The following is a 21756-nucleotide window of genomic DNA, read 5'->3' as shown; positions in this document are numbered from 1 at the left end:
GACTTTTCCACTCTGCTGCTACAGCATCAGATGGTAGGCAGAGGCGATGGCACGAAGCCCTCTCCTTGACCAACCAGCCTCCAAGTCTGCCAAAGCAACCTTGGGGAGAACAGCCAACAGGCCTGGTCACACACTGAGCCAAGTGGGGGGCATAATTGGGGGAGAGGATTCCCCTCCAGCCCCCTGGATGGCTGCCACCTCCCCATTCCCACTGCAAACTTTTGCATGGAGTCTGTTTTTACTCTGAGCCTGCCCTGGTCCTAGAGGAGCAATTCTCTTTCGACTATGCCAGCCGAGCACTTCAAGCGAGGCTGCAAACTGCCCGGAAAGCCGTGTCCTCATCTGTTCATTTGACGGACAGCCCCGTCTAATCTGTCCCTACGGTTCACAGCTTATTTTGTCAATCAGAGCAGAGACTAGTGGTCCCGATCCTTGGCTCAGCAGGTTAAGCTTTAGCCTGTCAGCATCCCATATCTGGGTGTCAGTTCTAGTCCTGGCTTCTGCACTTTAGAGCAGCTTCGTAAAATGCACCAAAGGAAAACAACAGAATATGGCCCAAAGTTGTCCCCACACACACCCCCAAGAAAAATTGGGCTATAGTTTCTGTCTCCTGGCTTCTGTCTGGCCCCATGCTGGCTATTGCAAACACCAGTGGATGGCAGATCTCCTTCTCTCTGTCTCTCAAACTCTATGTGTTGCTCTACTTACAAAACAAAAATGATTTTTAAAAGTCTTTTAGATTTATTTTGTTTTTATTTATAAGGCAGATTTAAGGAGAGACAAGGAGAGAAGGTCTTCTGTGACCCTTGTTCATTCCCCAAATAGCCACAGTGGCTGGAGCTGAGGTTATCTAAAGCCAGGAGCTTCCTCTGAGTCTCCCATGTGAGTGCAAGTTATCACCCTGGAGAGTCGGGTGGCTTAAAACACTCTTTATTAAATGCCAAGCCCAGCAGAGCCGCCGCCATGTCTGCAGACCGAGGCCCAGGCTGGCTCTCAGCACCGGAAGAGCATCAGTCTCGCAGCCACTCCCTACGCCTGGCTCTGCTTGTCCTGAGAGGAGGAAGGAAGGGCAAATGGCCAAGGCAGCAACAGCTCCTGGGGCTGGGAGATGTGGGGAGTTGGGGCAGGGAAGGGTAAGGGGGACAGGCGAGAATGAAAGGGCGAATACTGGCACTCAGTTGGGCACAGACGAGAGCACTGTATGCCAAGTTCCAGCCACTGTGTGGCTAGCAAATCACTATGTGATCTCACTCCTGTCTCCAGGTCTTGGTCTCCTGACTGTGAATGGGGTTGACCTCTAAGCCAGCTTCTAGCTTGAGGATTTTCAAACTCTCAGATAGTGCTCATTCCTGAAGTTGTGGCTCATCACAAGTGCGCTATGAATGGCGCACTGAATATTTGCAGCCCCTCCACAAATTCAGGAGTTAAATTCCACAGTCTTACGTCCATGGAACTAAGACATGGAAATGTCGTCAAATTACACTGTTTAAAAGTAGGGCCTTGGCCCACCGTGGTAGTCTAGTGGCTAAAGTCTTCACCTAACACGTGCTGGGATCCCATATGGGCACTGGTTCATGTCCCAGCAGCCCCACTTCCCATCCAACTCCCTGCTTGCAGCCTGGGAAAGCAGTCGAGGACGGCCCAAAGCCTTGGGCCCCTGCACCCATGAGGGAGACCTTGAAGAGGCTCTCTGTATATCTGACTTTCCAATAAAAATAAATAAATCTTTAAAAACAAAAAAGTAGGGTACCATGGCCGATCAGACTTTGGCACAAGCACCCTAAATGTGAATGAATTCAAGTCCCAGCTTCTCCCCTTCTGATCCAGCTACCTGTTGATGGTCTGGAAAAGCAGAAGGAGGTGACCCAAGGACATGAAGACCAGCACCCATGTAGAAGCCCCAGAGGAAGCTGCTGGCTTTGCACTGGCCCATCTGCAGCCATTGCAGCCACTTGGAGAGTGAACCAGTAGATGAAAGATCTCTCTCTCTCTCTCTCTCTCTCTCTCTCTCCCCCCTTTAACTCTGCCTTTTCAATAAAAATAAATAAACCTCACCAAAAAAAAAAAAGCAATGAAAATAGGGCCTCTGAGAGAAGGTGATCTGAGCGGACTAGGTCATCAGGATGGAGCCCCTATGACTGAAGGGAGGGCCACGTGCACATAGATGGACACACATGCTCCTTGTCTCTCACCCAGCAGTGTGCTGAACCACCTCGGCACTTGACCAGCAGGAATGCCACCACCAGAGGCTGAACGAAGGCCATTTGCCTGGTCCTGGCCTTTGAACTTTCCAGAGCTGTGAGCCAGAATTAACTTCTTTCCTTTAAGCTTGACTTTATTTGTTTGAAAGGTTGAGTGACAAGAGAGGAGAGATACAGAAATCTTGTAGCTGCTGGTTCACTCTTCTGAATGGCCACAGACAGGCCAGCCTAAAATCAGGAGTCTGGAACTCCATCTGGGTCTGCCACATGGGTGGCAGGGACTCAAGTACTTGAGACATCTTCCACTACTTTTCCAGATGCATAAGCAGCCAGGACTTGAACCAGCACTTAGTAGATGTTGGTGGCACAGAAATCAATTTAACCTGCTGCACCACAACCAACCACAATGCCAGTACCTAAGCTGTTTCTTTAGGTGTTTCACCACAGTAACTAAAGGTTGACTAATCCAGACTAAGTGGGAAAGGAGGCCAGAAGGGAGAAGGCAGGAATTTCTGTTTAATGGGAATCAGGTGCACTCAGCAGCCAACCCCAGGCCTGCTTTGAGTGTCTGTATGCTCTAGGAGATCGTTGTTGACTTCAGCACAGATGTGGAGCAGCCAGAGCTGCTGTGATCCCTGGAGGGGAGGGAGGTGGGAGAGCAATACTTCCATGTCATATTTGTGTATCTGACATTACACTGAAGAACCCCTGTGCCAACAGGTCAGCTTGGAAATGCTGTATTAACATGATAGACTAGACCCAGGTCATGTCACACACCATGATCATTATCTCCTCATTACTCTATGATTTATTCCAGCATTGTCCAGCATTGTACTAAGTGATTGTCCAGCATTATACCAAGGACTATGGAATTTAAGAGGACTGAAATCCACTCTTGCTGTCTGACAGGACCCTACTGGCCTGCTGTGGCACCCCCCAGGGTGGCCTGAGCCAGAGCCCTCTTAGTCCAAATGGTACCTTGGGTATATGTCAGGATAAGATGACCTTTCTGGGCTTTGCATTGCAGTGGGTACACAGTCGGGTGATCAGCCTGTATCAACTAAGCACCGTGGTGCAGTTAGCAATCTGGATAACTGGTCTTGCCGATCACATTGGCTGCTGCATTTCAAATGACACCTCAAATATATTTTTGTTCTAACAGAGCATGCATGTCAGCAACGTCTGTCAACTGGAGCACAGACCCGCATGAGTCACCTGACAACGGAGAGCCAGGAAAGCTGGCTAGGAGAGGAGGTGAGAAAAGTGAAAAGCTGGCTAACGTGGTGTTTGTCGTAACAGAAGAAAATACAGCATGTAAGATCTGTAAGCATACACAGTCAGAACCAAAAAGCAGTGTTAGAGGGAGAACCACCAACAGTGTGGCCGCCAATGATGCTGTTATTGCCGCTGTGAGACCAAGTCCTGCCCCAGCAGTAATTGCATTGTAATTATTCCTGACTTGTTTAATGTGCTCTTAGGATTTTAATGCTTCCAAATGTGCCACAGAAAAAAAATTCATAAAGCAAACACATGAAACAGTTGGAAATCTAAAGCGGCAGAAGCTCATAACAAAATAATTTCAGGGTGGGCATTTGGCTTTCCAGTGGAGATGCTTGCATCCCATATCAGAATGCCCGAGTTCTAGTCCTAACTCCAGGCCCTGATTCCGGATTCCTGTTGACACAGACCTTGCAGAGGCTTTCAAGTGCTCAGGAGCTCAAGTGCTGGCGTCTCTATCCAGAGAGGTCAAGGAGGGCTGCCCAAAGGAGGTGGCAATTAAAGCAGATTTTGAAGGGTGAATAGGAGTTTACCAAGGAGACAGGGTGGGAAAGAATTTTCCCAGCTACAGGAACCACTTTGGCAAGCATGTGAAAGACCTAACTTGAGGTGCAGAACTGCAAGCCACAGTATGGAGTTGGGAAGAGAGACAAGGAAAAGTGATGGGGGTGAGGTGGATTTGGAGGTGCTGTGGTGGTGGGCAGAGGAATGCCCAGAGCTTGGGGGATTTGTGACCGTGCCCTTTGTGGAAGATTGGATCTTAGTACAAACTTGGGAGTAGCTCACCTTGCTGTGACTAGAAGAACTAAAGAGGCAGGTGCAGGGAAGTTGGCAAAAATGAAGGATGCCATTGAATGTCTATAAAATATTACAAGATCTGCATCAACAGAGCCTGAAATCAGGAGAACGCAGTGGAATTCTGTGGCCGTGGAAGAGAAGGCAACATTATGCAGTGCCCTTTTCTGGAGGCCTGGAGGGGAAGAACCGCTGGTAGAGGAGAGCCAGGCACAGGCAAGCCTGATGTTCCAGGTTCCTTCCAGCAGCTCGTTCTTGGGGGAGTTTATCTGCATGATGCTGGAGTAATTCACAGGGATATTAAGGTTGAACATCCATGGGATGAGAGAGACAACTTCAGAATCTCTAACTTTGGCTTGGCACAGTGCTTTGGCACAATAATCATGCACATTGACTGAATGAGAAACCATGGTGCTTTCCCCTTCAGAAGCTCTAGGAGAGAGATGCACGCAGAGCCAGGGGGATGAAGTGCTGGGGAACAATACTTCCTGCAGTAGTGGCTGGGGAATGGCTGGCACACCAGCTCCAATGACAGTTGTTAGGAATATTCTAATGTGGAGGAAAAGCAAAACAAAACCAAGAAAACATGCTGCAACCCTTGGGAAAGAGTCTATCCTATTCCTCTAGCTCAACTGCATAAAACCTTAATTAATAATTCACCAAGAAAGGCAATCGTCTGAGACAGAACACAGGACAGATGGTGCGACAAACCAAGAAAGGAGCCAGGAGGGGCTAAGCTGCCTGTGGGTGTGCCTGCATCCCACATCGGAGTGCCTGGGTTGGATGCCCAGTTCTGGCTCCTGGTTTCAGCTTCCTGCACATGCTGGGAGGCAGCAATGAACTCAACTAGTTGGGTTCCTGCCACCCCCCATGGGTGACCTACCTTGAGGGCTTGCTCTCCAGCTATTCTCAGGCATTTGGAAACCAGTGAAAAATTATCCCTCCTTGTGGTATCTCAAGCTCTCCCTGTGGGTTAAGTACATTCAATCCAATTGCGAGCCTCTGCTGTCAACAGCACTTCTGGAAGAAACTAAAACGTACTCCAATTTCCAAGCAGAACCAGACAGCTCTCTCTCTTACAGGGCACCAGCCTTTTCTACCTTGATGCTCAAGGAATCCGTTTCCCCACCCAGCACATTCCTGAAAAAAATCAGTGACTTGGCACCCTAGGGTCCTCACAGAACATGATTCTTGGCAAGCTAGGAGCAAGCAAACCTCACCAGTGCCTGGGGAAGACTTGAGAGCCACAGCTGAATCGCTCGTGAACATGCTGGCCACATGTGACTGGTGGCTGTTGCACCCGGAGCACCTGCAAATCTCCCCTTACTGTGGTCCACTCCCTTATACATATTGTTCATGGGTGAACAAGGACAACCCGCCCAATCGTTCTTGCACCATTAATCCTATTGGCTTAGAATTCCTGTTGTCTTATGTTAATATTGGCACAGCTGTTTGTTGGTGTTAGAATTTCTTCAGTCAAAATATCTTTTTTCTACCCCTTTATGTTGTATTTTTCTGTGTTGCTTTTTTTTTCTTTTTAATGCCTGCTCCTTTTAAACAACATATAACTGAATTTTGTTCTACTACATCAGCAGAGAGCCACCACTCTTAGTGGAAACATGAGCTTAGTTCTAAGCATTGGCCTATTTGGACTGATGTGGCCTTTTTATGTGCTATGCTTACCTGCTGATTCTTTGTCCCATTCCTTACTTTTGTTGGCTGGATCAAGGTTTTTGATGTTGCATTTCTTTTCTTTTTCTTCTTTTAGAAGTTTAACATGTACGTGTCTTATTTCTATTCTTTGGCAGTTACTATTATTTTTTCAGCACAAGAAAAAATTAGTTTTATTTCCAATATACAAGTGACTGCTTGTTAGCTTCTTCTTTATTGCCCATTTTGTTATTGCTACCTCTAATTTTTCAATGACAAAAATTTTCTCCCTGTGAAAATTTCATTTTTTGAATGAGAGTTTGGTTAAATTCCCTTGACTGCATTTCTTATCCTAGGCCCTCTTATCCTAGGCACTCAAATTTGAATCACATTCTTCCAGATTTAAAGGAGGGGTGATTTTTCAGGTACATATATGCCCATATACATACATACATACGTGTGTGTGTATCTATCCACAAAAAAGTATTTCTGTGACTTCATTTCTAGAAATTCGTCATGGAAAAATAATCAAATCAGTAAGCAGATATATGTGGAGGAACGTCTCATAGCCACATTGTAAAACATTTTTAAATTTTAAAACATCTTAAATATTAATAGGAGATTGGTTAATAGCGATGCATTCAAAGATGGCATCAAAAGTGACGCAGCATGTTCTTAACTCCTTTGATATGAGAAGACGACTAGAGGGCCCAATGCTGTGTCAAGTTACTGCCTGCAGTGCCAGCGTCCCAGGCAGGCTCCACTTCGATTGCATGTTGCTCCATGTCAAATCCAGCTCCCTGTAGTGGAGGACGGCCTAACTCCTTGAGTCTCTGCTACTGTAAGCATATGTAGATATAATGCCTTTGAAAATATAAAAATCACCTTGTTCACTTATTCCATGGAAAATTAAATACACTCTTAAACAGGATACTCCAGGAAATTCATGATAATTCTGATGGGCTTTTCTTCCTCCGTTAGCGCATAAACCTGGACCCCAAGAATCTGTCTCCCAGTGACAAAAGCAGGCTTTAAAAACTCCCTAGAGAAGATTAGCAGTGTGTGTTACGTGTACCCAAAGATTCCAGCTGTAAATATTTAAGTGTCATTTTGTGTGTTATTTATATATTTGCTTAGCTGTCTGCTCTTGGTTTCTCTACCCTACGATGTGTTTTTTCTGTACTTCGCTTTAACGAATGTTCTCTTGGGAAAGAAGCTGCCTGATGTGCCTTCGTTGAGGTTACCAAGAGAGCATGACAAGTGATTGGAAATTTTAGCAATGCTCTGACATCACAGCAATGCTCTGCTGATGAAGACCGATAATTATCTCAAGTACTAACTAGTGCAATTAATGTTCTTGATGCCATGGCAAGCATATCTCAGATGTGTCTCTCGGCGGAGTTATTCCTGAAATGATGCACTTCAATTCAACTATCGCTTCTTTGCCTGTGAAACACCAGGTATCGCTGCCAAAAATAATCAAGCGCAGTAGTTCAAGCTCACAGTCAAACACAGTCAAAAGCTCATCTGAAGAAATCAATACCAGAATCCAGCCGTTCCCTGGTCCTGCTGGAAGATGGACAGGTGCAGATAGGAGGCTGGTTAGCTTTGTTTTTCATATGGGATGAGGATACCTGCCCAGTCCACATTCTGTGGGGAGGAAAAAAAAATTGGTAGGGTTTCTCTCCTCCTATTTAAATGATGGTAAAACAAGCTATCTCCAATGGTGACCCCGAGGGGAATGTTTTCTGTCTGGCTGCTTCCACTTCCCAAATAACAGCTTGTTTTTGTTGTTGTTGTTGTTTGTTGCTTGGTTTTTTGTTTGTTTTGTTTCCCTGCAAGCACACGTAGGAGTCAGGTCTGGGATCAGGCAGGTTTTTGGGGGCTTCTCCCCCACTGAACTGCTAGACTGAAACCCCAACCACAGAGTTGCAGAATCTGTGGACTGAGTGTGGAATGCATGTGTCAGAACTGGGCCTCTTCAGTAGCTAAGATAGAGCAGTGAACGGCATGCCCAGATGCACAAGGAGGATACGGCAGTCCACTGGGGCCTGTCCAGGACATCTGGTACCATAGCAGAGGAAGGAAGGCAGAACAATTTGGACAACCACCCCCAGCCAAACATTGAAAGCAAGCATCTAGACAAAGGGATACTCTGAAGTAGACTATGTTGGACCTTGGAAGGGTATCTTCATCCTTGATGGGAGAGATCAACAGCGTTTCCAAACTATTGGAACCACTTAAACAGAACCCTCGGAGCATCAGGGACCGTGGGATGACATTGAGCAGTCCTTCCCCTTCCCCGGGTACTGAGGCAGTTGGGAGGCTGAGTGCAGTTTTTCCCATCGTTTCCTCCCCTGCCCCAGATACAGGAGAAAGAAGAAGAAAATTTGGAAACAATGGTCTCACCTACTTTGCCCTGATCTTTGACTTTTCCCACCTTGATCAACTATGTAAACATCATTAGCGGTCACAGTTATAGTGCTGGTGACTCAGATATATATATCCCATAGATATCATATATACACCATATATATATATATATAATGAGCCTTAGTGTTAGTATTCTCACATCTCTAAAGAAGGCTCACCCACTTCCATCATTCCCATGTCCTAGGAGGCTACACTGTGGTATCTGTAAAGGCAGGCAAAGGTACCAGAGTGTAGCCTCTGAGAGCAGAGGCTGCTGGCTTCTAGCCAGGGACCAAGTATGAATTGCAAACCCAGGTAAGACACACATGTGTTCAAATTTAGGGCTCATATTCCTTCTTTGGGAGATCTCACAGGCCCCTCCCTTCTCTTTCCAAATTTCCTGTGCAGAAAGCAGGCCCACATTTAGCAGCCACAGTCATGGTGCTGGTGACTCAGCTAGCATTAAAGGAAACTTAAAGGGAACTGCGGATACAGAAGATGGGGCATCAGGCATCACCAGCTCTGAAGGATGCACACTGTGGTCCTTACCGGAACCCTAGACAGTGTTCAGAGCAGGATAGCATTGGGTGGATATCATTTTCCCCACTCTTCTCCCAGTCCATACTTGTTGCCTTCTCTGTACCACCCTCATCTCCTCCAAACATGATTTTCCATGGAAGAGACACAGATCCCTTTATGGTGCTGCCCTGAGAGAGGGGACCGACACTCTCACAGGAGGGGAGGACAAAACAACTGCCCAGATCTGAGAAAGTCCAGGAACTCACCATCTGGGGCCTGTGAGGTCTGCTGCAGTAGACATTGTGTGTGGCTTTGGGGCCACGGCAGAGGAGCTAGCTCCAAGCATGAATTCTACAATTTCATTCCTTTTTTAACCATCTGAAGCCTGGTTTGAAAATCAACCATCAGGTGTGTGGAGTCTCTGGGTTCAAGTCCCAGCTCTGCTCCTAACTACAGTTTTCTGCTAGCTTGAATCCTGGAAAGTAGCAGGTGATGCGTTCCTGTTACTCAGGTAGAGGACTTGGATGGAGTTCCAGGTTCCTGACTTTAACTTTGCCCAGCACAACTGTTGTAGGTGTGTGGGGGAAAATTAACTCATATATAAGACTGCTCTCTTTCTCTCTCCTTTTTATGTAAGTTTTTTGAAAAGCCTGATCATTTGCATCAGTTATTGGGAAACTTAATTATATGTGGCACAGCCTAGGTTTGTAAATCTGTTCCTGACTGACACAATGGCCACCTCCACCTCCAAGCCATCCTCTACCTCCAAGCACAAGCATCCTATATGGGCACTGGTTCATGTCCCAGCTGCTCCACTTCCTACCCAGCTTCCTGCTTAAAGCCTGGAAAAGCTACAGACAATGGCCCAAAGCCTTGGGACCCTGTACCCAAAAGAAGTCCCTGATTCTTGGCCATTGTGGCTATTTGGGGAGTAAATCAGTGGACCAGTGGATGGAAGATCTTTGTCTCTCCTTCTCTCTGTAAATTTGCCTTTCCCAAAAAATAAATAAATAAATTCATCTCTTTTAAAAATCTGTGAAGTATCTTTAAAAAAAAAAAAAGGTCATGGACATGCATGCTGTGGAAAAATACACATAGGTTCTCACATATTTTAGCACACAAAATAAACTTATCCTTTGATCCAATTTTTAGACACTTTTTGAAGTACACTTATACTTCTTCAACTGCAACTGTTGTGAAAGCCAAAGCATCAGGTCCTTCCAGTGAAAGCATGATGCCTGCAGTTAAATGTGCTCAAGATGTAAAATACACACTAGAACTGGGAGACTCAGTGGGGGGAAAATGCAAAGTGTCTCCCTAAACTTTTTAAGTATTTTTTTTAAAGATTAAATTTATTTGAAAATCAGAGTTACAGAGACAGAGAGGTTTTTCACTTGCTGATTCACTCCCCAAATGGCTGCAATCACCAAGCTGAGCCAGGCTGAATCCAGGAGCCCTGAGCGTCTTCCAGGTCTCCCACATAGGTACAAGGGCTCAAGCACTTGGACCATCCTCTGCTGCTTTCCCAGGCACACGAGCAAGGAGCCACAGGCACTTGAACCGGTGCCCATATGGGACGCCGGCACTGTAGGAGACAGCTTTACCTGCCACCAGCCCCACCAATAATTTTTATATTGTACATGTTGAAATGATATTTTAGGTATATTGTGTTAGATAAAATATGTCATTGAAATTGTTTCTCCCATGTAGTTTTAATATTTTTATTTGTTGATTATATATTTACAAACTACTGTTGTATGTAATTACGGGACACAAAACGGAGGGATGGTATGACTTTTGAGTGCAATGTGAAATGATAACAATGAAGCTAATAAGCATATCCTTCACTTCAAACGTGACATTATTTGTGATGACAGCATTTAAGACTTATGTATCAAAATGATTCACTTGGCAAAGGATTTTGAAAAAACTTTTTCTTCCTCTTCCATGCTTCCTTCCCCCTCTCCATTTTTACATTTTTCTTGGTGGCTCCTGAGACATTGCCAACCACATGTCACGGTCCTGCTGGTTCGTTCCTCTGGGGACAGGCCCCTGGTTCACCTGTCCTCTGCTTTTGATAACAGAACCTCTTGTTTTGGTGCCCCGTTCTCCACCCTCCTCCCCCAGCACACCCAGCAAGCTGGAGGACTTGCTTCTGCTGTATCGGGGCTTGTACACCTTAGTGCAAGTCTTCGGCCCCTTCCAAGACCCTCCCCTGAAGACCCCCTGTTAACCCTTTCTAAGCAGTCAGCAGGGGCACCTAGGATCCACTAGCCAGTGTCTGTGGCAGCTCTCCCTGCCTCCAACAGCTCCTGTGCTGGCCTTAGCAACCTGCTCAACGGGTAACCTTGCTCACTTCGGTCAAGTTCCAAAGAGACATGGTTGGGTGAGCATAGAGCCATCGCTGCTTCGCAGACGGCTTTGCACCTGCGCTGGGTCTACCGGGGCAGGTGGGCACCAGGATTTGCTTTCTTCCTGCTCTGGTCTGGCTACAGCGTCTGTATTCACCCTAGGCCTGGGGCATGCAGCGAAGGCCAGAACCATAGGGTGAAGGACACCTCTACCAGGATCTTAACAAAGCTGGTGGAGGGGCAAAAAAAATTACGAAATCCAAGCATACAGAGAGTCTTCCAAAAGTTCACCAGAAGTACCTGCTACCCAAACACTACGCCTGGATTTCAAACTTGTTTTGCACCCAAGTAAACATTTTTTTCCATGAATTTCTGGCGAACTTCCTCCAGGTGTCTGAGTTGGTGGGCGAGGGGCCTCTTTGTCATCCTCCTGTCTCTGGGACATCTCCCAGGAACCCGTGGCTTTCCCTATTGGAGATGTGGGCCTGAGGGTCGGAGCAGAAGAGGGTTGGCAGGTTTGAAAACCGCTCCACCCCACCCTCAAACCACCCCTCCCCCAGCCCCGCCCCTGCAGGTTCCCCGAGGCAACCGCACAGCTGCCCCCAAGTCGCTGTGTGCTCAGAATCCCAGACAGGCAAACTCCCAAACAAAGAGAGCCGCGGCCTGCGCCCGCCGCCCGCCCTTCGGGGCTTTGGGGACAGTAGCGCCGGCCTGTGCAGGGGAGCCCAGGCTCCCGGGACTCCGAGCGGGCCTCGCCGCACCACCAGCACCTGGCCCGGGGCTGGGAGCCGGCTGCCCGCGCGCTGACCCTTCCCTGGGCGGCCGGGGAGAGCCAGGGTGCGCGCCGTGGGCAGCTAGCGGCCCCTCCGACACCGCTCAGCGCCGCTCCACACTCAGGCTCCCAGTCGCTGCTTACGGAGCCCCGCGGCCGGGTAAGTGCCAGTGGCTGCGGGAAGAGGCGCTCCGGGGTGGAAAGGGGAAGTGGCCGCCCGGGAAGGGGGAAGGCGAAGAGGTTCCTGGCGCGGCGCCCACCACTGCCCCACGCTCCCACAGCTGGACCCACCCGGGCTTGGACAGGCCTGGCGGGTCGGGGAAGAAGCCGGTTTTGGCTTTGGGATCCGGGCAGACGAGCCGCGCGGGACACTGTGTGCACAGCTGTGGTGTGAGTAACTACCTGTGTGCCCCAAGCCCTGGGGCCTCTGCCGTCCTGGCACTGTCCGGGGATGCCAGTGCATGCCCGTCCCTCTAACTGATGTCATGCACTTTGTCCACCCTGTGCTCACTGGGTGTCGTCTTAGCTGGGTGTATACAGTCCCAAGCAACACAGGGCCAGGGTTCTGTGTGGGTCTGACCTCCTGAGCATTTGGTGGGCAAGGTCTACCTACTTGTGTGTTTGTGTGGGAAGGCAGCTGGGCTCGCCCTCTGCCTTCTGTCACCTCTTTCTGCCGTGCACAGCTGGTTGGCTCCCCGTGGAAAAACAGACAGCCCTGATGGCTTTTACCCGTGCTGTGCGTGTGCAGGGTTAACATGCGGTAGTTGCTTGCAAGGAGAGGCAGGAAGGAGGGCTCCCATAGGCCTGGACAGGATGGCATCTTAGCTGAGGCAGCAGCAAAGATCTGCAGGATGTGGAGCAAGTTGAGAGGCAGATGTGGCGTGGGAAGGTTCCTGAATGTTCCCTAGAGAACAGGGTGCTGGGGCAGGGGTGGGGCAGAGAATGGGGGTGGTCTGTGCTGTTTGCTTTGTGAGCAGCTGGAGTGTAGGAGAAGCAGCTGTTGACATCTGGAACCATTAGTTAGAACTTAGCGGTCTTTGCTCTGCTGGTGGCACTGTTGCCTGCACCCACGCTGTGTCGCACGACAGAACACTTTCCACATGTGTCGCACGATGTATGGGACCAGAACTCCTGTCCTGACTGTCTCCGGCTCTTATTTAGTCCCAGAGCCCTGTGAGTTTCCAGACAGGCTTTCTCCAGGTGAACCCGGGAGGCATTACACCTGCCATCTTGCTTTCTTCCCAATACCGCCAGCGAGGCAGCAAAGAGCACATTCCACAGTTGGCTGCCAAGGAGATAAGAGATGAAGATGTTTTCCCACCCAAGGTCTGCCTTGCCCGCTGTAAAACTCTTTGGGATCCAGATCATGCAACCCTGGGTCCATGTGGGCTGTCAGGTGGTGAGGAGAGCAGGGAGCGCAGACTGCACCCCCAGCAGGATATGGGAGGGAGCTTTGCCCACCCTGGACTGTCCATTTCAGAGCCTTTTCTGCATGGAAAAGCTGCGGAGTGACTGTTCAGGAAAGGAGAGAGTTCAGGCCAGACATCCTGACAGCCCAATGTCAAGCAGTAGCGCAGCTGTGGGCCAGCTGTGAGCTTCACCCATCTGGGGTCTGCTAACTTGTAGGTGGGCATCAGGCGTCATTGCCCATGACTGTTCTGATCTCAACCTGTGTCTCATTTCCTCTGAAAGCCACTTGCCTGACCCCCCTCGACCTAGAGTGGCCAGCATGATGTGTTGGTCCACCGCAGTAACCGACTCTACTCTCTGTGTCCTGTCTCACTGGGAGCACTGGGGAGGTCAGGAGGGCTCCCTAATTCAGACACCCCACTAGCTCTCCGACACCCACGTTCTCACAGGTTACTGTGTGAGCCAGTGAGCAGGTGAGCCAGTGAGGAGGAGCTGCCTGTGGGTGGTCTTCACCTGCTGCCCTTCAGCCAAGGAGAGGAGCCCCATAGGCAGGAGCCCCATAGGCAGGAGCCCCATAGGCAGGAGCCCCATAGGCAGGAGCCCCATAGCTTAAGCTTCACCTGAATTATGGAAATTTCCTTTGAAGGAAGGAGTCTCCTGCATGCCCAGACATGCTGCACCCCCATGGGCGAGTGGTACCCGAGCAATGCATGGCTTTCCGTGCAGAGTGGGCAGTGGAGGAGAGCTCTAGTCTGGGAGTGGCAGCTCAGCCGAGAGCACAACCCCAGGCTGGGATGGGCTGCCTATCCCAGATCTACAGCAGCCACATACCCTATGGTTTACAAGCTCACCTCCATCTGTTTTTTTTTCTTTTTTAAGATGTATTTATTTTTATTGCAAAGTATGATATACAAAGAGGAGGAAAGACAAAGAGGAAGATCTCCCGTCCGATGATTCACTCCCCAAGTGACCACAACGGCTGGAGCTGAGCTGATCCGAAGTCAGGAGGCAGGAGCTTCTTCCAGGTCTCCCACACGGGTGCAGGGTCCCAAGGCTTTGGGCCGTCCTCGACTGCTTTCCCAGGCCACAAGCAGGGAGCTGGATGGGAAGTGGGGCGGCCAGGATTAGAACCGGGGCTGATATGGTATTTCAGCGCATTCAAGGCGAGGGCCATCGCACTGAACGTGATGTCTTTAACACGCTCCCTTGTCTCATCTCTTCCTGGAAATGCAGGTGGGGAACTGCTCTGCCTACCCTGTGGCTCTCCAGCTTTGGGGCCCAGAAGATGGGTTTCCTCTTACCTTTCTTGAATCCCTCCGGGAGAAATGCTAACAGCCAGCCCTGATGGGAAAGGTTTCCTAGCTTGGGCTGCTTGCGCTGGGTGGGGTGGGGCCGGGTTGGGATGGGGGCGTTTGAGGACGGAGCCTGTGCCAGGGAGAAATGGACAGGAAGGATGTGCCGGGTGCTGAGAGCTGGGATCCCCTGTGGATTCCGTCAGGCTGCTGACCTTGCTTCCTGTGCAGGTCCTCACTCTGGCTGATTCACCGGAGTTCTGCTTCCGGGACCACACAGGGCAGTGCAGCACTGCTGTGTGGGATGGCTCATCCCAGGCCATGGCTTAAATCACAGCACCACGTTGCCCATTATGGGTCATACCTTTTTTTTTTTAAGAGTTATTATTTTTGTTTTTGGAAAGTCACATTTACAGAGAGAAGGAGAGACAGAAAGAAAGATACTCTGTCTGCTGGTTCACTCCCCAAGTGAACCAATTCGAAGCCAGGAACCAGGAGCCTCTTCTGGGTCTCCTATGTGGGTACAAAGTCCTAAGGATTTGGGACGTCTTCCACTGCTTTCCAAGGCCACAAGCAGGGAACTGGATGGAAAGTGGAGCGGCTGAGACACAAACCAGCACCCATATGGGAACCTGGTGCTTGAAAGGCAAGGATTTAGCTACTAAGGCTACCGTGCCAGGCCTCTGCAGCTCGTACTTTTAATTACATTTTCCACCAACTTTTTGACCTCCCCTCAGGTCATTCACCAGACACCTGGTCCTGAGCCTGGGACATCCGGGAGCTAAGAGACAAACACATAAAGATGCAGCCCCTGACCTTTGAATGTCAGTTGTGCAACTGAAACCCTTTCCCAGGAAGAGCTGAAAGAACAGCTGAGTGCAGATTGCGTCGTGCATACCCGTGCGGCAGCCTGGAGAAGGGAAGAGGAGTTAGTGCCGGCCAGGCATGGCTCCAGGTCCTGCCCTACCCCATCCTCTGCCTAGCCAAGGGTCCCAGGTCCCACCCCATACCTGCAGACTTGGAAATTCTCGGGTAGAACCCAGCAGTCTGCTTTCCACGTAATGCCCCGGCATATTCAAGTTTGACAACTCTAAGGCTTGGCCTAGCAAACCCAAACCTGCTTTTTGCAGGCGAACAGGCCTCATCCGTGGGTTAGGTTGAGAAAAGGAGACCTTCGGGGCTGAGTTCTGGACTTAGAAATAACCATGATTGTTGCCTTAGACACAGCCGAGGCCTTAGGAGGTGAGATGAGCTGCAGGTGCCTAAACCTGGCACTAGAATCTCAGCACCACCACAACAGTGAACTCCCTGAAACATGATCAGTGATAATAATGTTATCTTTGGGCTCAATTTTCATGAGTACAAATATGCTTATCTTTTTAGTATATTAACTTCTAGAAACTACTCCATAAGTAGCTATTTGAACACAACTAGCGAATTATCTTGAAATGATATGAATAACATGCATGCCTGGGAAATAAGACTTAATTTGCACTGAGAGCTTCCCCTCAGTCAATGGGTAAATTCTGTTCCCCTGTTCCCTCTCTTCTCCCCAACTTCAAAGATGAGCATGGGGAATGGGGGGCACTTCTAAGCATGTGATAGGAATTACAACCTGTTGAAGGGTCGCCGTGTGCCATACTCTACATGAGGATGCAACACATACCAGCTCCCATCGAGCCAGTGTTATCACTGAATCCCAGCTCTCCTCAGACCTAGTCAACTTGACATTGGAGAGATGACACTGCCCTCTGGGTCTCTCTGGCCAATTCTGGGTGGAGACTAGCTTCACAATCTTCTTGGTCACCGAGAGCGTGTAGGAAGCTTTCTAAACCTCAGAAATAATGCTGCTCTTAAAGCCTGTTTAGGGGGGTCACTCTAAGAAAACATCTGCGGTGTCCTGGTGCTGAGTCTGTAACATCTTCCCTCAACAATTTGATCAGTCAAAGCTTCTCCTTTATTTTCATAAAGAATTGGGGTAGCCATGTATGGTTGTGGGTTCACTGCCACATGGGTGTTCTACTTCCTTGTCTAGAAAGGTCAGACCTTTCCACAAGTGTCTGTGGGCTTGGCTCTCTAGCATGGAGAAGATTCTGCCACTTTGCTAAGGCGTTCTGAAATCCCTAGAAAATAGCTTTCACTAACCTGAAATAAGGCAGGTGTTTTATTCCCATCTTTCTTCAGGAAATGGCATTGCCTTCCAGAGTTCAGACCTAACACATGGACATCCAGGTACACCAAGTACACACTGGCACTTACATTTGAATGCATGAGTGTCTACGTGTTTGCTGTTGCACAGAGAGGCACATGGATTTCAAGATTTCTCTGGTATAGACAGAAGCAGCTGGGTGGGGCCTGGACAGCTGGGATACCTAGCTTGGGGTCCCTGGTTTTTCTGAGCTTGTGCCTGAGACATGGCCCCTCTCCTGGGCACTGACAGTTCCAGCCTTGTGTGTGCCTACCAGCAATGGCAGGGTTGAGCACCAATGTGTGTGGGGGGAAAGGGCCTTGAGATCTTTGGGTGCCCAGTCAGCAGTGGTCAAAGCTTTCTGTGCAATTTTAGGAACCTCCCCCCAAGATACAACTCCCTGAAAGGGTGCTCTCACAGGCTGACAGCTAACCCATAGGATGCTTTTTCCAGAGACAAGGCAAGCGCTGTTTTTAAGGCAAATGAGAATTTATTCAGAGCATGGATGTGACCCAGCAATTCCACTCCTCCCTGTTGCACCCATGGCACTGACAGCAGGTGCTCACACTGCAGCCTGGTTCCACCATAGCCAAAAGATGGATAAGACCCAATTGTCCATTGCCAATGAGCGGATAAGCAGAAGGTGGGATCAGCACATGTGGAGTATTACTCAGCTAAGAAAAGGAGTGGATCTTTCATGAGCACTGCAGCAGCGAACTTTATGTCCACTGACAACAGCCAGACATGGAAGGTCAGCCATAGCCAAGTCTATGGGGACAGACACTGAGAAGTGCTGTCCAGGAGGTGGCAGGAACGGCCATGGGGTTCCCACATGGGATGGAAATGTTCTAAGAATCATGGGAAACAAGAGCTTCCCTCAGCCCCCACCCCTTTCCTGGGATCCAGGAGCCCACACTGTACCAACCAAGTCCCACCCATGCCCAGTACCAGCCTGTACTCAGGGAGGTGGGCACATAATCCCTTCCTGGACAGGGCCTCATGCACCTGCCTCTCCGCTCCCCCTCCAATATGTACACACACAGGTGAAGAAGAGAGCACCCCTTTTTCCTCAGAAATCTTACAAGCCTGCATTCAGGAAGGCCGGGCCAGTTGTAATGGAGAGAGACACTGTATCCATTGCTAGAAACGATCATGAAGATCTGGGGTTCATGAGAGCAAGAGGTCTGTGAGGAAATGTGTTCTTAGTGAGGCTGTCTTTGAGAGCCAGTGCATCCACATGCAAGCCTTGGGATGGTGATGGTCCTGGATGTGGTGAGGGGTGCGAGGGTTTGACTTCTCGCCATCAGCCTCCTCCGCTCCTCCAGCTGGGGCCACCCAGACAGCCCAGGCCAGCTGCCAGGGAGCTCGGGGAACGAGGCTGGACGAGGCCAGCTTTGGCTCATCCCAGGCAGCCTGGTCTCTGCTCTGCTGTCCCAGAGTCATGGGAGACAGACAAACCTCTGCCTGCTTTTTCCGCCACAGAACTCGGTCCCTGGGTACAGTTTTAGATTCCCAATGATGCACACTCATTCCTCAACCCCAAGTCTGGGTTACAACCCGCGGAACCATTCGCGTTCATCTCGTTGGAAGGTGACTATCTCATGGCCTGCATGAGAAAGTCTGAGTTAGGTTGATGCGCCTCCCTGCCCGGCTATGAGCTCTTGGATGCCAGACATGGTTCCATTCATTCTCTTCTCTTTATCTTTTCTTTTTTTTTAACTTACCAGCACTGGTGACCGAGTAGATTAATTACTGTGATTAATTCATCCCAGAAGGGGAAAACAGTTACACGAGCCACCAGCCAGACCACGGCTGATGAATGAGGGGGTGGGGAGTGAGGCAGGCAGGGAGAGGAATGGGGTGGGTGGAGTTGGGGGATGCTGGACCGCCTGGGGAGGCGTTCTGTGTTGGGGTGGGAAATGGTGGCATGAGAAGAGAGAAGAACAGAGCAAGTGGGTGATGTGTCACTGGGATCCAGGCTGTAGGAGAAAGGGGTTAAGGACACGCTGGGCGGTAGAGCTCTGGCTCTGGGAGAGAGCAGGAGACTGCGTGGACGTTGGAGGGGCCACAGCTGTGCGCTGGCTCCTTGCCGCACGCTGGGAGGAGGGCCAGCCTTGAGGAGATGAGCTGTGAAGAGGGCCTTATCAAGAAGGTGAGGGACAGAGGATGTGCGGCAGAGCCTCGGTGGCCATGATGTGTGGTGGGATGCTTCCAGAACACGACGCCATGGGCTGAGTGATTGGTGATGAACAGCACTGTGTGTGCTTCAGGCTCCGGGAGTGCAGAAGTTCAAGGGCATGATGCCAGCCTTTGGCGAGGACCCTGTCGTGGCATCATCTATAGTGGAGAGCAGAAAAGCTTGAGCGCGTGAGAGTGATTCAGCAGGCAGGGCCAAAGTCACTTCTGTGACAAGCCCACCCACGGTCGCTCACCTGCTCCTAGGCAAACAGCAGGAATCTAGGCCCGCGTCACTGGTGTCACCACGTCACCTTTTAATTGCCCAGAGGTAGGAGCAGAGCCCTGACTAACACAGGAGAGGTAGATTGCTCACTGAAAGTAAAGTGACAAAGAGAGACTTGCGTGTGGAGAAACACATCACCCGGGGCATGAAGACTGAGAGTGGTTAGTGCTAGGATTTGGTGGTTTGTTTGCTTTTGAATGGGAAAGGCAGATTTACAGACAGAAAGAGAGAGAAAAAAGATCCTCCATCTACCGATCCACTCCCCACATGGCTGCTATAGCCGGAGCTCAGCTGGAGCTGATCCGGAGCCAGGATCCATGGGGCTCCTGCACGTCCCCTATACAGGTCAGGGGCCCAAGGCTTTGGGCTGTCCTCCACTGCTTTCCCAGGCCACAAGCAGGGAGCTGGAAGGGCAGTAGAGGAGCTGGAACATAAACCAGCATTGCTATGGGATCCTGGAGGATGTAGGGCAAGGACTTTAGCCACTAGGCTACTGCACTGGGTCCCAATCTGTGGTTCTTAAATCTCCACTATGAATGGCCAGGATTCGACCACCCGATGTGCCATCCTTCAGCCAAGTCTTGTCTTCTATGTGGAGAGCTTCATTCCTCCCGGGCTGGCTCTGTGGCGGCAGTGAATTTCTGAGGCCCCTTGGCCACAGGGCTGGCATGAGATCAGGGAGGAGATATGTGGAAACTGTGAACACACTGCTGGCCGGAGGCCACCCAAGGACACACGGAGGCCCCTGGCCCCTGGCCCCGGCTCTCCCTCCTCCCTTGAGGCAGCCCCGTCTCTCACCCTTTGTCACTCGCTTCCTTTTTCTCTCCTCCATCTCCCTGCCCCCGGTCCGCCTGTCTCTCCAGCTAAATTGGAGAGAACTGGGTTTTTGTCGTTTTTTTTGTTTTTTTTTTTTTTTTTAACAAGAAGACTGAAACACTTAAATGACCTTCTTCCAGGTCTGCAAATAGAAGCCCCAAATAAAACAGCCACCTTTCCTTTCCTGCCTTCCTCCTTCTGTCCCGGAGCCCGTGGGCTTTGCTGAGAAAGGCAGAGCAGGGGCTGGGGAGGGGGCTGGGCTTGGCTGCCCGCCTGCCCCAAGGCTGGAAAAGAGGGAGATGGAAATAGAATAGTAACCTCGGTGCCTTGGGGTGTGGTTCTGAAATGAGAGTGGGTCGCCCAGCATTGCCATTCCACAAGGCGCAGCTGCTGGTGAGGCTTGGCAGGGACCCCAGGGTCATAAGCTCAAGAAGAACCATGGAGGGGCCTGGGGTGTCCGCAAAGCCAGCAGAATCAGCAGGCCCCGCGCTTATCTCTGCCTTCGTCACCACCGGCTGCCGGAATGTTCCCCACCGGGCTGCAGGACCATGGAGGGTGTCAGGGCAGTCTGCACATCTTAGGCTCGGAGTTCTGCCTTCTAATCTAGATCTGCAGCATGTGAGAATATGCGGGCATTGTAGTACGGCGGGTTAAGCCATCTGCAATGCAGGCATCCAACGTGGGCGCTGGTTCAAGTCCCAGATGCACCCCTAACGATCCAGTTCCCTGCTAATGCACCTGGGGATGCAGCTGAGGGTGGCCTAACTCCCAGGGTTCCTGCCACCCACATGGAAGACACAGAGAGGCTTCCAGACTCCTGGCCTAGCCCCAACCTTCACAGTCATTCGGGGAGCTCCTCTCTCTGTGTGTCTCCCCACCCCTCTGTCTAACTGTACTTTTCGAATAAGTAAATAGGGGCCCAGCATGGTAGCCTAGTGGCTAAAGTCCTCACCTTGCATCCTCCAGGATCCCATATGGGCGCCAGTTCGTGTCCCACTTCCCTTCCAGCTCACTGCTTGTGGCCTAGGAAAGCAATTGGGGATGGCCCAAAGCCTTGGGACCCTGCACCCACATGGAAAGCCTGGAAGAAGCTCCTGGCTCCTGGCTTCAGATCAGCTCAGCTCCAGCCGTTCTGGCTACTTGGGGGATGAATCATCAGACAGAAGGTCTTCCTCTCTGTCTCTCCTTCTTTCTGTATATTTGACTTTTCAATAAAAATAAAGTAAATCTTTAAAAATAAATAAATAAATTTTTTTTAAACGTGCATGTCTTCCCTGTAGGACTAGCCACCATGGCCCGCTACAAAATGGAGCAGGATGACTGGCTGCTGGTGTACCTGAAGTATTTGCTTTTCATCTTTAACTTCCTCTTCTGGGTGAGTGAGTTCTGCACACGCGGTGCCTCCCCCAAGCCCCTTTGTGTTGTGTCAGTCACCTCCTAGGCTGCTGGCCTCCTAATCAAAGACCTGGGCAGCTTCAGGCTGCTTGAATGCAAACCAGGCCCCGAGCCGCTGCCGAGAGGGCAGAGCCGAGGCGGCTTGCAGGCAGGCGGCACACGGCGACTCAGTAAGACACACACGCGATCAGGATAGGACACACGCGTGATCAGGAT

The 21756-nt window shown here is 50.2% G+C and overlaps 1 protein-coding gene across 2 annotated transcripts in view; it reads left to right on the top strand.

Annotated features, from left to right (window-relative positions):
• The first annotated feature begins 11792 nt into the window (after positions 1 to 11792).
• TSPAN11 (tetraspanin 11) overlaps positions 11793 to 21756 on the top strand; it is a 29560-nt gene continuing 19596 nt past the window's right edge. For both annotated transcript variants that reach the window (XM_058656075.1, XM_004596346.2), the window contains exons 1-2: positions 11793 to 12138; positions 21426 to 21520. In XM_058656075.1, the coding sequence (XP_058512058.1) occupies positions 21437 to 21520 (84 nt within the window). In that variant the 5' untranslated portion in view covers positions 11793 to 12138; positions 21426 to 21436. The remainder of the gene's footprint in view (positions 12139 to 21425; positions 21521 to 21756) is intronic.

This window comes from Ochotona princeps, chromosome 27 (assembly GCF_030435755.1).
Source record: "Ochotona princeps isolate mOchPri1 chromosome 27, mOchPri1.hap1, whole genome shotgun sequence".
Taxonomy (NCBI): domain Eukaryota; kingdom Metazoa; phylum Chordata; class Mammalia; order Lagomorpha; family Ochotonidae; genus Ochotona; species Ochotona princeps.
This window is presented reverse-complemented; position numbering and strand designations above follow the sequence as displayed.